This window comes from Anarhichas minor, unplaced genomic scaffold, assembly GCF_050575085.1.
Source record: "Anarhichas minor isolate MPS153535 unplaced genomic scaffold, ASM5057508v1 ptg000114l, whole genome shotgun sequence".
Lineage (NCBI taxonomy): Eukaryota > Metazoa > Chordata > Actinopteri > Perciformes > Anarhichadidae > Anarhichas > Anarhichas minor.
The window spans coordinates 393,663-407,828 of record NW_027466560.1 but is presented as its reverse complement, the minus strand read 5'-3'; the positions used below and the strand labels follow the sequence as shown (position 1 = coordinate 407,828).

General features: G+C 44.9%; 3 protein-coding genes across 3 annotated transcripts; 1 reads left to right on the top strand and 2 right to left on the bottom strand.

The window, feature by feature from the left end:
* Window positions 1-184: 184 nt before the first annotated feature.
* Window positions 185-922, bottom strand: LOC142940070 (persephin). The gene is made up of 2 exons (XM_076082957.1): window positions 799-922; window positions 185-636 (listed from the first exon to the last, which is right to left on the bottom strand). The coding sequence occupies exons 1-2, from the start codon at window positions 920-922 to the stop codon at window positions 185-187; spliced, it is 576 nt and encodes a 191-aa protein (XP_075939072.1).
* Window positions 923-7,400: 6,478 nt separating this feature from the next.
* Window positions 7,401-8,863, bottom strand: LOC142940081 (transcription factor IIIA-like). The gene has a single exon (XM_076082970.1). The coding sequence runs from the start codon at window positions 8,798-8,800 to the stop codon at window positions 7,715-7,717; it is 1,086 nt and encodes a 361-aa protein (XP_075939085.1). The 5' UTR covers window positions 8,801-8,863; the 3' UTR covers window positions 7,401-7,714.
* Window positions 8,864-9,342: 479 nt separating this feature from the next.
* On the top strand, window positions 9,343-13,882 carry yju2b (YJU2 splicing factor homolog B). The gene is made up of 10 exons (XM_076082968.1): window positions 9,343-9,457; window positions 9,952-9,994; window positions 10,096-10,149; window positions 10,244-10,326; window positions 10,691-10,746; window positions 10,831-10,891; window positions 11,020-11,162; window positions 11,387-11,559; window positions 12,126-12,264; window positions 13,064-13,882. Exons 2-10 carry the CDS (start codon window positions 9,992-9,994, stop codon window positions 13,537-13,539), a joined length of 1,188 nt encoding a protein of 395 aa, XP_075939083.1. The 5' UTR covers window positions 9,343-9,457; window positions 9,952-9,991; the 3' UTR covers window positions 13,540-13,882.
* The last annotated feature ends 284 nt before the right edge of the window (window positions 13,883-14,166 follow it).

Sequence of the window (14,166 nt, the reverse complement as noted above, 5' to 3'; positions counted from 1 at the left end):
ATTCATGAGGTTTTTCAGCCAAAAGGGAAAGGAATCCTAGCTTAAATTAGTTTTTTGATATAAATAACTTCATGAGAATAGAACTCTTCATTTAAAGATGTTACAGAAGAACCTGCCAGCACACCTGCCCTCTCAGAACCACCCCGTCCTCACGAACACATCATCCACGTCTACGCTCGGTGGTCTAGCCAACACAGCTGCAGCCGGCGGCCGACAGCTTCTCCACCTTGTGCCAGCGGTGCGAGTTGTCGAGGAAGGCCATGTCCTCGTGGTGGGTGGGCCTGCAGCACGGCGCGCCGTGCCACAGCTCGCCGGGCGCCGGCTGAGGGAGCGCGCCGCTCAGCAGCAGGCTGGTGAGGGTGAGGTCGTGGTTGGAGCGCACGTGGGGACACGTCCCGCCGCAGTACTTGAAGAGCACGGTCTCGTCCGAGTCGTAGCCCAGCCCGAGGTTTCGAACCTGCAGCAGGACGGAGCGCAGGCCGCACTGGGAGTCCAGGGTGGAGCGACGCACCCGGGACGGGATCGGGGCGACGGGATCGGGCGGCAGACCGACTCCAGGAGCTTCTGTTCGGCCGTCTCCGTTTCTCTTGTCCTCATTTGGCGACGTGTGTGGAGATGCCGTCTCTTGTTTCTGATCTGGAGAATTCAGAAAGAGTTAAATATACATCTGATGTGCAAAAAGTCCAGCTATTCACAGTATTAACTAAACATAATAACTTCTTAAGAGGCAGAAAATCAAAGTCTAGACACATTATTTAACTCATTGCGTCTGAAACAGGCCAAAATTTGACTTCTAACCAAAGAGGTCATAGGTCACGACCTCCCCCTTCAGCCAGCACTCACCAATCAGCGACCTCAGCCCGCGGCCCTCTCCCCTCCGGACGCAAAGCAGAATCACCAGCAGCTTCAGCAGGGACCTCATCGCTGGAGTCTGCTCTTCGTCTTCGTTCGGCACGTGTGTGTTTGAATGTTTGCCGACGTCTGCGGGTGCGAGTGATGCTCGAGATGCAGACGAGTCACAACCTCCAATATATATAGCCCTCTGAGATGAAGGGTGGGGTGGGGTGGGGAGGGGGGCGTGAAGGGTTGAGATAGGGGGGAGACAGACAGACACTAACCCGTTACTTGCCAACAGACTATCCGCCTCACCTGGGCCTGACAGGGAGCGTAGGAGGGCGGGCGTTTGACCCAGAATTTGTCCTGTTGAGATTATCTAATTGGTGTAAATCACCGATTTTCTCTTTTTTTTTTTTTGTAGAGTTTCCCCCCAGATGTTTTTCCAGAGGAGGTTGGCCACTGGCAATATGGACTTGCTGGCGGTTAAAAAAAGCTGCTGAGGAGTGGACAATGACGTCACGTTGATGATGCTGAGAATGAAATCAGTAGATAGACGGACACGGAAGCGGAAAGGCGGGCAAGCAGACAGCCAAGAGACACGTTCACGGGACGGGACTTTATCAACAGACAAACACAGAAGTGATCCGCGGAGGAAAAAGGTTAAAGAAGTCACGATGAGTCACTGTGGAATGTCTGTTGTCGCTTCTCTTACCGTAAACGTGACGTCTTTGGAATCGATTAAAGAAAAGCAAACAAAAAAACCTCTAAAAGGTTAAACACCAAATAAGAAAAGGGAAGTGGGGTTATAATTAGAACACAACAGGGCCGGTTTCAGCAGACATTCCTCAATGGGTGACTCGTCTTGAGCTGGTCCATAAATCGAGGGATTTCATCAGCAATGTGTGGCTGACATGTAGAATATGTAGAATATGCGTTATGTAACGGTTATAGGGCCCAAGCAGGCAGTGGATGGGGTTTTGGAGTTTCCACGAAAGTGCATATTTGGACCCTGTTTCTGCGTCCAGGTGCAGGTCAAACACCTCAGAGCACCTTATGAGCAACTGATGTCACGAACAAGAAATATGAACTGGACCCGAATTAATTGGTGAGTTGCTAAACATTTGAAATTGAATCCGTCCGTCCTGACCACAGACTGTCTATGAGGAGTGGACGTAGTCATCGGGACGTCACTCACTGGTTTGTGGATGTTTTGAAGCCTCGAGTTCGGCGATTTCACCGTCGCCATCTTGGATTACGGCCACCGCCATGTTGTTTTTTGCAACCAGTGAACAGGAAGTGACCATATCAGGACAGAGGAGGAGTGGTGGAGACCTGTCAATCACAGATAGAATCACTTGTGTCCGTTGTCTTTGACTCTGGAGAGTTTCCTCTGACTGACTAACAGAAAAAGACACATTACTTGTAAAATCAAAACAAGAAGACGAGAATTAAAGCTACAGAATTATAGAAAAGTAGAGTTAGAAAATAGTAAATCACGTAATACTTATTAATGTAAACTACAGTGCAGGTGATTAAATAGAAATCAAAACACAGAATATTATCTCTACTGCGTTTCGTTCAGGCCTGGCTCCTGGCTTCGGTTAGTTATATTTAGACATGAGTTGTGTGTCCAATGAGACTTTAAGTTTATTTATTACATTTAAACAGCCCCGTTTCTCATGTATTATAGCTCTGTTGATATGAATTACAAAGGAATCATCTCTAAATCTTGAGCAAACACTGAGCCACGAAATTTACTGCCGGGAATTTCAATAATTCTTTCGGGAATAAAGCTTTTGAGACTGCACTAAATTAGCCATTAAGAATGAAGCTCTTCCTCAGTTATATAACCTAGTCTACTCAATATGTCTGACTCTAAATTTACCCAAAATACTTATGTTTCTTCATGCTATTATTTCAGTAACTTACAATTGGAAAAACCACATTTTCGAGACTCACAAATGGGACGTTAAAAGATTATTTTTTTCCGGTTGAGAGGTTTTAACAAGCTAACAAATGTGGAGAACTGGATTATCAAGAAAAGATTCTCAATGTCCGGATTGGGACTATCCTAATTTCTGCAGATACAGAAACCTTTGTCAACCCGACAAACACACAAGGGCAAAGGGCCTGACACATTCCTTCCACCTCTCAGAGAGACGGGAGGATGAAGGCCAAGCGAGAGCTGAGAAGACAGAAGGAAAGCGGAGGAGGTGGTGGGAGAAATACAGTGGAGATAGAGCAATCCCATTGGATTACGGCCTCGAGAACCAGTCTGGAATTCGGGGGTTGTCAGAGGACAGGAATGGAAAGAACGTGGCATCAAAAAAAACAGAAGACACAAAACATTTTTATACAGTGGTAAACCAGGCCAGATCTGAAACCTGTCTGCTGCTGTTCCAAAACTGGATATCCATAATTCTGGCAAATTGTTTATGCCAAAATCAAGTCTTGCCCCTCGAACGCAGACTGGCCAATCGCAGCGTAGCATCGGCCCCGGCTCGAGCTCGGTTCTGACAAGCGTCCGTCTCTGCTCCACAGACTCTCATCAACGCTTTCAGATCTTCTGCATTTTTAAGGCTGCTTCGGTGGATTTGGAGCTTGTCGTGTTGAAGCGTTGTGTGATAGTGATACTCGTTACCCGGAGAGGTTAGGAGACAAATGTTTCCAAAAAAGCTGTGGAGCTAACGTTAGCAGATCACGTTAGCTCTGTAAACACATGCTTTTGCTTTGTGATGATTGTGACAGTGATTAAAGAGGAACAGTGTTGTTCCTTAGTTTCATTGTCTCATGTCTGGTTCACTTTGACACGTTTTCTCTGCTGAATCACTTTCACATCCTGAATATATCCTTCTAACACGTACCGTACACCCTTCTGTCTGCTTCTCGCTCAGATTCTGTTTTTCCCAAAACATTATCTAATATTTAAGATAAGATAATCCTTAATTAGTCCCGCAGTGGACATTTACAGGATTACAGCAGCATATTGGGTAATCCAGGCTCTCGGGCTGACTATGCCGCGTTGGTCAATGAGTCCACCAACTTGGTCCAGATTGGAATATATCAGCAACTACGTAATGGATTGCATGCACATTTTGTTCACTTATTCATGGTCACCAGAGGATGTACCGTCATGACTTTGATGCTCTCCTGACTTCTCCTCATGAGCCAGCAGGTTAACGTTTTTTACTTATCCTGTGAAATATCTAAACATCTACTGAAGGAGTTGGTACAAAACTTGAAGATATTCATTTTTTCCAGTTGATGTATCTTTGGTGATTCCCTGACTCTTCCTCTTTCCTCCACCATCAGGTCAAAATATGTTCAATACTTTGGTTTATGAACAAAATACCTGCATTAGCTTATAAATCCCACAGAAAGTGAGATAGACATGTCTTGTAGGTGCTGTGCAGGTACTGTGAAAGAATGAGAACGCTCAATCCACAGAGGAACGCTCACAGATGTATTTAGGGACTTCTGTTAGGTTGTGATGTCACTATACCGTGTTGTGATGTCACTATACTGTCACCAGTAGAAGTGCCGCTAAACCTTGTGAAGCTGACCACAGACTGCATATAAGAAGTGGACGTAGTCATCGTGACGTCACTCATTGGTTTGTGGACTGCTGTTTTGAAGCCTCGAGGTCGGCGTATACGCCTTTGAGGCAGCAACCTGTCAATCACAGTAAGCCCCGCCCCTAAAGCACACTGCTTTATGGTCTGTTTGACTCTAAATGGACCATCATTTACTAGATGAAGAGGCTCAAAGAGACGGGGCTGAAACGGAGCATTTTAGACATGTAAACATGTAAACATGTTCTCGGAGAAACTCAAAAAAACAAGTATGAACGTGAAAATGAGCGTGATACGTTTAGTGCAAATGATCAAACGTTAGCACGTTAACACGCTGAACTAAGATGGTGAAGATGTTGATGTTGAGCACCGCTCTCCCTGATGGCCACTGCAACTCTACGTGAGCAGCTTCATGTTTTGCCTTGCTCAAGGGCCCAGCATCAGTCCCAGTTAAGGCAGGGCAGGACGTTCCTGGTTTTGGTTTCTTTCCTCGACCGGCCCAGCTTTCTCAAGAGCGACTTTGCAGCTTTTCTAACCTCTGCGCTGCTTTCAGCTCCCAATCGTCTGGTCCCTCAGTCCACCTTTAAATCTTTTCCGAGGCCTCGTAGATCTTTAAGGGGAGAAACTCTCCTCCGAGCACTCTGGCACATTCCTGCACGTTCGGCACATTTATTCTGTTGTCTCATGAAGCAGACATCTTTTTATGATGTACTGCTTCCCGTATGTCTATCCCATCTATCAAAACAATTTAAATAAATCGCCTCCTTGACATTTGAAATAAAGACTAATTATGGTGGTTCCATGTTCCTCTTTGGGTTATTTAGCCGATACACAATCTATTCCTCCTGACATTAAAGGGAGTTGTACCTCCCACAATTTACTTGTTTCCTTTTAAATACGGAAAGATTCTTAACTTCATTGAAAGATAATTATATCCGCTAAGTCTAAGGCTAAGTTGCCGGTAAGGATTCTTTTCTTCATGTGGAAGAACTTAAAGATCAAGATCAGATAATCAGGTGTAATAGTAGCAACCTGTGTGTCTGTTCACAGGCTGCTGAGGCTCAGCCAGGACTCAGAGCTAATGCCAGAACTGATATGAAGAGGGGAAATAGACAGATGAAGATGGATATGATGAGGTTTAAAGCTAGTGTAGGTACTTTTATTAAGAAACCTCTCTTTGTTATATTAGTTGGAATTGCCGAAAGCGATCAGAAATGCTCTGACAAAAAATAAATCTGGTATCTGTGAAAGGACTGTGATGAGCTCTAAACGGACCATCATTTACTAGTTTATTTTTATATTATAATAAGCAGGTTACAATTATCAGAACAATACGAACATTCAGGCTACTTCATGTTCCTTAAAGTTGTACTGCAGATATAATTGTCAAATAAAAGAAGAAATTCTAATTTATAAAATCTCTGTATGAACTCTATTCTCTGGTTTCTCAAGATTCCCAAGTTTTAAACATTCTAAAAACCCAAATATACGAGTCAAACTAACTACAGTTAGTCTCAATCCACAGCGATGACTCTTTAACTGCTGACTGATTAGAACTCAGTGATTACTGCGTCTTTGAGTAATCTGAGCATTTCTTCAGCATGAGGAGTCCGTGTAGAAATGTCTCAAAAGAGAGGAACTGATCACAGGACGCCGTGTTACTTCCAGATTGTTTGAATGCTAATTGCATGAGGTCTGCTGTGCATTATTCCCGGAGGAGCTGGTCAGACAGTCAGTCCATATAGGGCTCGTCTGAGCAGCAGGCAGGAATGTGGGGAGCAGCCTTCCTGTAAAGGGGAACTATTCGGAGGAGATTTAGCCTCGGAATCTCAAACTCGCACGGAGCGTCTCGTGTTTACGCCGTAAATCTGTTGGTCGGAGCTGAGACGCTCCGCCGTGTGGCGTCGGGGCCACGAGAAGCTGCAGGGTTTTCTGTTCCAGCCGATGTGTGCAAGTCCGTGACATCCGCTGCAGAACCCTGGACCAGGATGACATAAAGAGAGAGACCACATGGCCATAAGTGTGTGGACAGCAGAGTAGAGCATGCATAGACCCTGACCGGTTCACCGTATGGGACTGTTGGATACACACAAACCGTGGGCTTTAGAGGGGCTGCTTTCACAGCTTCCTCTTCCTCTTCCACCAGATCCTGAAACATGATTTGTGGCGTCCGTTGCAGTTCATCACAAAAAGATGTTAGTCGGGGTCGAGTCCAAACTGTCGCCACAAAGATGGACGCACACAGTTGTCTGAAATAGCATTGTGTGCTAAAGATTTCTACTGATTGCAACTAGGAGATCCAGCTAATACCATGAAGACCAGCAGTATATATATATATATATATATATATATATATATATATATATATATTCACATATATATATATATATATATATTCACAAAGACAACCGTCTCAGTGCCACGCAAGACCGTTGTGATTTGTCACGATACGATATTATCGCGATTCCAAACATATTGTGATACGCTGAGTTCTGCGTTTACGTTTTTTTTTACACTGCAAATTCTGCAGTTTGTCAACATTCGTTTTAACCGTTAAGATAAAGTTTTCACTGTTTTTCAGTCAAGCAGACCGACCGACACACTTCCTGCCAATCCGGGCGTCTTTACTCACGAAAGCACCGGGAAAAAAAACATTTTGTCTATTAGTATGTTATCCTGTGTGTACATTTATACTCTGTGGTTTGGTTTATTTATAGTGTATTAGAATATATTCATATCGTGTATTCTACAGACACACACACACACATAGCTCTAGTGTTGATGTGTATATTTATTGTTGTCGTATAACCTGCTGCTTTAACACAATTTAGGATCAATAAAGTATATCCATCTATCTAATAAAAGGATTCTGTTTCCGTGTATCAAGACAATATTGCTGTGCAAAATATCGCAGAAACCTGCTGTATTGATTTGTTTTCCCCCACCGATAGGAATTATTGATTATTAAAAGAGTTAATACTATTCACAAAATACTTTTACAAGTATTTATTTATCGTGCAAAGTTATATTTCCTGACATTTTGCTGTACAACATGGTCTTATTAACTTCACAATATGGACAAAGTATGTATTTAAGTAAATATAAATTAAACAAATAGAAAGATTTAACGACTCCAGAAACAAAAAAAGAAAACAGAAACACCCAGAAGGACGGAACAACAGGATTTGGTTCCAGAACCAAACTTTCCTGTAAGATTAATATTCATAAATCCTTAGGTTCCTGCCCAAAGTCAAAAATAAGGAACCTTTTGGATGGTAACAGTGGTGGACTACATTTATTCAGTTCTACACAGTCAGAGGTGTCGTGAGGGCCTCAGTGAGTCCATGCGTGTCCACAGCAGGACTGCACAGCAAGGACGTGTCCTGCAGGAGGGACACCAGCTCAACAGGACCGGGCGGGTCGCTCTTCTTTTGAGCAGCAGACTCTTTCGAGGATCCTGGCTGCCGGCGCCTTTTGGACGCCGCTCTCTTCGTTTCACCGAAACCGCTCAACCTGGAGGCGAGAGACCTCTTGCGTTGGGGCTTCCTGAGCTTCTTCTTCTCCGGGTCGTGGGCGACGCGGTGGCGCTGGAGGCTCTGCCTCATGGCGAAGGTCTTCCCGCAGCCCGCCTGGTCGCAGGCGAAGGGCCGCAGCTCCTCGTGGAAGGAGCCGACGTGGCTCTGCAGGTTAAAAAGCGTGGTGAACGACCGCCCGCAGCCGTCCCTGGGGCACTTGAGGACCACGCGCGTCTCGGAGTGGACGCGCTGATGCTGCTGCAGGAACCAGGAGTCCTTGAACACCTTGTTGCACTGGTCGCACCTCAGGACGAGCCTGTGCTGCTCCTTCCTGTGCTTCAGGTACTCTGTCCAGGTCTTTCCCGTGAAGCTGCAGCCCTCGTCTTTGCAGGGGTACCCTCGGTGCACCTTCTCGTGGCGCTTCAGCTTGCTGGGGACGGCGAACCGCATCTGGCAGTCCTCATAGGTGCACGGGTACGGGGCCAGCTGCGTGTGTTGCTCGCACACGTGGGACTTGAGCTGCTTGTTCTTCCTGAACTCGAGCCCGCAGTCCTCGAACTTGCAGGCGTACTTCTTCTGCTCCCGCGCGTGAATGCGGCCGACGTGTCTGGCCCGGTTGGTGCTGGTGGTGAAGGCCTCCTGGCAGCCGTCCTCGGTGCACCGAAAGGGCTTCACGCCGCTGTGACTGAGTTCGTGTCGCGCCACGTGGTAGGGGCTGCAGAACGACTTACCGCAGCCGTCGCTCGCGCACGTGAAGGGCTTCGCTCCGGTGTGTTTACACAAGTGGGCGTCGAGTTTCCACTGTTTGTTATAAGCCGCCGAGCAGCCGGCGAACGAGCAGATGTACCGTTTGAGCGGCTCCGGTTTAGTTTCCATCACGACCAGCAGCTGACAGCGTGTAAATATTGTTGCTCTCTGACACCGGTACTTCCGGTACAATCCTCCACAACATGACGCTACTTCCGTAACAGATTACGTATCATTTAAATATTTTAGACTAACTAATATTATTAAGAAAATATGAGCCAGTTGTTTTGTTTTGTTTCTTATTTCTTATTTCTTTTTTTATATTTTATTTTCTTTTTTCTTTTCTTTTTTATACTATAAATAAATACTAGACATCCTGATCCACACTCTGACCAGCTGGTGGCAGTAACGCGCCAACCGCCAATAATCCTCAAAAAAGAAGAAGAAGAATATTGATTAGACCGTCGTTTTTTATTTATTTTTTATTATAAGTATAATCATTATCATTATTATTATTATCATTATCATTATTATTATTATTTTGATCCTTTAGAGCAGTGATGAAACCTTTACTCTGAAACTGCACACTCCGGTACTGGTGGTGGCGGTATGCACATATTCAAGTTGGTTGCGCTCCGCCAATCAAATTAGAGAAGAAGAAGAAGAAGAAGAAGAAGAAGAAGAAGAAGAAGAAGACTATGACGATGACGATGATTACGTATCCGTTACCCATCGGCCCCTCTGGTGTTTGGTTGATGGTTGTTTGTGCGGCTACAAAGAGCATTTGTAAGTCTTATTTTACGTTTATAACTTAAGAATAAACATGGCAGTGGCGCATTTACAAATGACAATACTAATAGTTGTTATTTTGCTACAAGTTGTTCATAATTGCACTAAAAGAAGACGCTAAAGTCACAGAGCAAGCTAGCTATGCTGCTAATGTTAGCTTGCTTTTTAGCACCGATACTTTCCTCTGCAGCAATGAAACGTCGCACCAAACTCAATGCACAACAGTGTAATGTGTTCATACATCGTGTAAAGAAATGTAGCTAACGTTTAGCACTACAGTCAAGATGCACATCACTCTCCTATATTTAATCAAGCTAGCGTTTGTTAGCTAACTGTTAGCTCTTCAGCTACAAACATGTGTTGGAACGTTAGCTATATGTTACACTTCATGACATATTCTAAATTCACTGGTTACTAAGTGTGTGTAGCTCACTGATTGTTTACATGTAACCTAATCACCGACATGACTTCTTCTCTTGTTCTGGCGGAAGAGGGTGAATCCATTCCTGGTGTGGTAATCCAGTCGTCACTATGGTAAGTCACGATGTTTATATTTTACGTATGTGTGTCAAGATGAAAGGGTTTATGTTTTGTTTAAGTACTAACAAAGTATCCTGCACTTGTTTTCTTGACAGGGTGAAAGAAAAGGAACAAACAAATACTACCCTCCAGATTTTGATCCAGCCAAGGTGTGTATGCCCACACAGTGACCAGTGTGTGTGTTTCTAGTGTCACTTTTGTGTAGATGTACTGACTAACGTTCCCGTCGTTCTTTGCCTTTAGCATGGATCCCTCAATGGCTACCACAAAACTCACGCTCTGCGTGAGAGGGCCAGGAAGCTGTCCCAGGGCATCCTCATCATCAGGTTAGTGAACACAGACACACAAAGTGTTTTAACTGATGTGGGCTCAGGATTTAAAACTATATATGATCATCATTTGCGTTTCCAAAAGACATTATCTGGACGAACACATGACAGACACGGATTTATGCAGAGCATCTCGACCTTTTTGTAATGAGTGTGTTTGTCAAAATATGATGAAATAAGAAAATCTAGAATAAACTGATTAATGAGTGTGCATGTCTCACGTCCCTAATAAACATGGAGAATTGTACATTTAACTGCCATGATTTTATTTAAGTATAATAAACTTAAAATGTAAAAGAACATTAATCTGAATTGGTGTTTTTCATCGATACTCAGCTTAAGTGTGTTTTTGTCCGTTAAGGTTTGAGATGCCCTACAACATCTGGTGCGATGGCTGCAAGAATCACATCGGCATGGGTAAGTTTGAAGAAGAAGAAGAAGACCCATTTAGTCCCGTCCAGTGGCGATTCATTTCATGACACCGGTGTTGTGCTTGTACAGGCGTCCGCTACAATGCTGAGAAGAAGAAAGTGGGGACCTACTACACCACGCCAATCTACAGGTGAACACGATGCTCTCGTGAGCGTCACACTCTGCACCGAGTGGTTCGGTTTATATTTAACCAACAGGAAATCCTCGTGAACCTCTTTGACAAAGGGACTCAAAGTCTTTTCATGCCTCCTCAACCAGGTTTAGGATGAAGTGCCATCTGTGTGTCAACTACATCGAGATGCAGACGGACCCGGCGACCTGCGACTATGTAATAGTCAGCGGGGCGAACAGGAAGGAGGAGCGCTGGGACATGGCTGACAACGAGCAGATCCTCACCACAGGTAAAGGATTCCTGTTTATCAACCTGAAGACTCAGGTCTCTACTGAGTTACCTGTTGGTGGAATTCAACGACACAGAATATGTTCTTTTGATGGTGCTGGTTCATCTCAGATGTCTTCACGTCCTCACGGCCTTCATGCGTTGGTTTAAGTGCTGATATCATTTCTTCATAAGCACCCATTCTGCGTGTGTTTTTTAAAGTCTCTCCTCCGTCTCTTTGTACAGAGCGAGCAGAGAAGGAGAAACTGGAGACGGACGCCATGTTCAAACTGGACCACGGTGGGAAAGACAAGGAGAAGCTGAAGAAGGCTCTGCCTTCTCTGTCGGAGATCCAAGACTACCAGTCCTGCAAGAAGGACGACTTCCAGCTCAACAGCTCCCTCCGCAGGAAGTTCAGGGTAAGAAAGTGACCTCTTGTTTTGGTAACATCTGGATAGACGCTCACTGCTCTGTCATGGGAGTATGGCTGCTAGTTTTGGTGCTGAATGTTTACATTGATATACATAGTACACGTTCAAGTTGAATGCACTTTGATTGCAAAATGAAGAGGCTACGTCCACGCAGGAGTTTGGGTTCTAGTTGATCATTTGACAGCGCAGAAACGTCCCAACCACAAAGCATTGTAAACGATATGACGTGCATGTTTTGGGAGTGGTTGAAGGGTTGCCAACACTGCCGCTGACCCCTCGATGCGATGTCCGCCCCGGTTGACATTCCCACAAGGGGAGTGGGGGGGTGAAAGCGCACTTCAGTAAAGGAAAGAGGAGCGCTGGATTTATAACACAAGACAAAAAGAGAGCATGGCTGTGAAACAGAAGGCAACATAACAACCGCTTTCATCTCACATTTTCTTGTTCCTGTGACACAGAAAGAGTTCCACAGAAGACAAAGCGATGACTAGAAAGTTAATGTTGGTAAATGTCATCGTCACTTCTAACCGACGGCTCTGCTTTTCACTGGACAGACGGAGAAGAAAGTTCTGGCTGAGCAGGAGGAGAAGGACAACACGGTGAGGATGAGGACCAACCTGTCCATCCCGCTGCTGCCAGAGAAGGAGGAGGACAAGAAACTGGCCGCCCTGCTCACCTACCAGGCACCGGACTGTAGGTCTTACACACACACACACACACTTCTTACTTACATTTGTCAAGACCTTTAAATTTAAACAGATAACTGAACACAAACTTCGATGTGGTCGTGCTGTAGGAAGGCCTCTCAGTGAAACGCTCTTCAGTGAACAGCACCAAATAACTACAGCTTCCAAAACGATGATGAAGTTGAATGAACACGTCACTGAGCTCTGCTGTTGGGCTGCATTATTTAACCGGGGGCCTAATAAACTGAGAAACGTATTGATTACTTATGCTATTCGAGGTACTTGCTGTGTTAACTGTGTGCTTACTTGTGTGGATTTCAACAGGGCTGTGTTCAAATAAACGCTGCAGTTTGCACTTACGATTGCAACATTTCACCTCCTCTTCTACTCCTCCTAATTATTATCCTGGTCCTTATCTTTCTCCTCCTGCTTCTTCTTCTTCTTCTTTTGCTTCTCCAGCTTCTTCTTCTTCTTCTCCTCGTTTTGGCTGAGAAGTGCGTAGCTCAAGTCCACACTCAGCTGTTTGACCGTTCTGAGTGTGTTTTAGAGGGACTGTGATGCATGAACATGTAGCCGTACTAAATCACAAGTGTAGGTACGGAGAACGTAATTTAACACATTAACGGTCTTCTTGCATGCTTGTGTCTTGTGGTGTTTCCTGTTGCTCCTCATGTGTAGTGTGTCTGTGTACAGACGGATGACAAAGTCCCTCTTACGTATCTACTGAATGTTAGATATTCTTTACCGTACATGTGTGCAAGCAGCAACGTTTTAACACTGTACTCATTATTTCCCTCCACCATCAGCCTACGAGGACAAGCAGCACATCAAGCGGAAAGCCATCTCCTCTCGCTCCTGGTTCACCTCCTCCTCGGCCACGCCGGGAAGTGCAGCCTGCAGCCTGCTCCACAAGCTCAGCCTGCAGGGCAAAGAAGCAGCCGTGGCCAAAGCCCTGAGCTCCTCGCCCAGCCCCCTGATCTGCAAACGCTCGGGAGGACCGGGAACCAAAAGCGAACCCTGCGCCACCATGGCCCGGGGAAAGTCGCACCCTGAAATCGGCACGTGCAACGGAGAGGGAGCGCCGAGTATAGCACCGTCACAGGAGGGGGAGGAGCCAACGGAGACCAATGACAGCGGCTTCAGAGAGACGCATGTTAAATCCTCAGAGGAAGCAGATGAAGGACTGACGAAGGATTTTGGGAAGGAACGGGGTAAAGGTTTAGGAGCGCTCTCGTCTCTGGTGGCGGACTACAGCGATTCAGACTCAGACCCTGGACCGTGAGGCCGGACTGCGAGGCTTTTCTGTTTTCATGAATGGATGACATCATGTGTCATTTAGTGAGAGTGAAACACAAACCGGAGACGCTTGTCCAGAATCGGTGGCGGTTAACTCACCTGTCTGCTCACAATGGAAATGTTTTAGTTTTCCTAAACAAAGCGTGTGAAATAGGATTTATAATGTTTAAGAATGCATTGTCATGAATGTGTTTCTACGATGACAGCTTGACTGTAAATATGTTTCAAAATCTTTAATGTGTTGAATCTGCCGACATTACAGCTTCAAGTGTTTGGTTGTTTGGATTCTTTGATCACATGTGTTCAATAAAGAATAGTGTTGAACTGTTTGAGTTCAGTTTATTTCCTGAACATTACTTTTTACTTTCAATAATGAAACAGAGAAGTGATGACAGTTTATCCAATAAACCAGAAACAATGTCACCAAAACATTTAGATTAACAGTCACAGTTCTGCTTTTCTGTCATCGTTGCTTTTAATCATCAGATTTGAGAACGTAAATGTCCCAATGTCGGAATAGTTTGACCTAGTTTCTCATTTTCAGATACTAATAAATTATTTTGAGAGGCTATGGCGTTATTTTAACGATACTTTATCATATTCAACTTTAACT

Excerpts from the sequence above, each read along its gene's own strand:
- LOC142940070 (XM_076082957.1), bottom strand. The coding sequence starts at position 922 with ATGAGGTCCCTGCTGAAGCTGCTGGTGATTCTGCTTTGCGTCCGGAGG. Across the intron at positions 637-798 it reads CGTGACCTATGACCTCTTTG|ATCAGAAACAAGAGACGGCA; the intron begins GTTAGAAGTCAA and ends TGAATTCTCCAG.
- LOC142940081 (XM_076082970.1), bottom strand. The coding sequence starts at position 8,800 with ATGGAAACTAAACCGGAGCCGCTCAAACGGTACATCTGCTCGTTCGCC.
- yju2b (XM_076082968.1), top strand. Across the intron at positions 10,150-10,243 it reads CAGATTTTGATCCAGCCAAG|CATGGATCCCTCAATGGCTA; the intron begins GTGTGTATGCCC and ends CTTTGCCTTTAG. Across the intron at positions 11,560-12,125 it reads CCCTCCGCAGGAAGTTCAGG|ACGGAGAAGAAAGTTCTGGC; the intron begins GTAAGAAAGTGA and ends TTCACTGGACAG.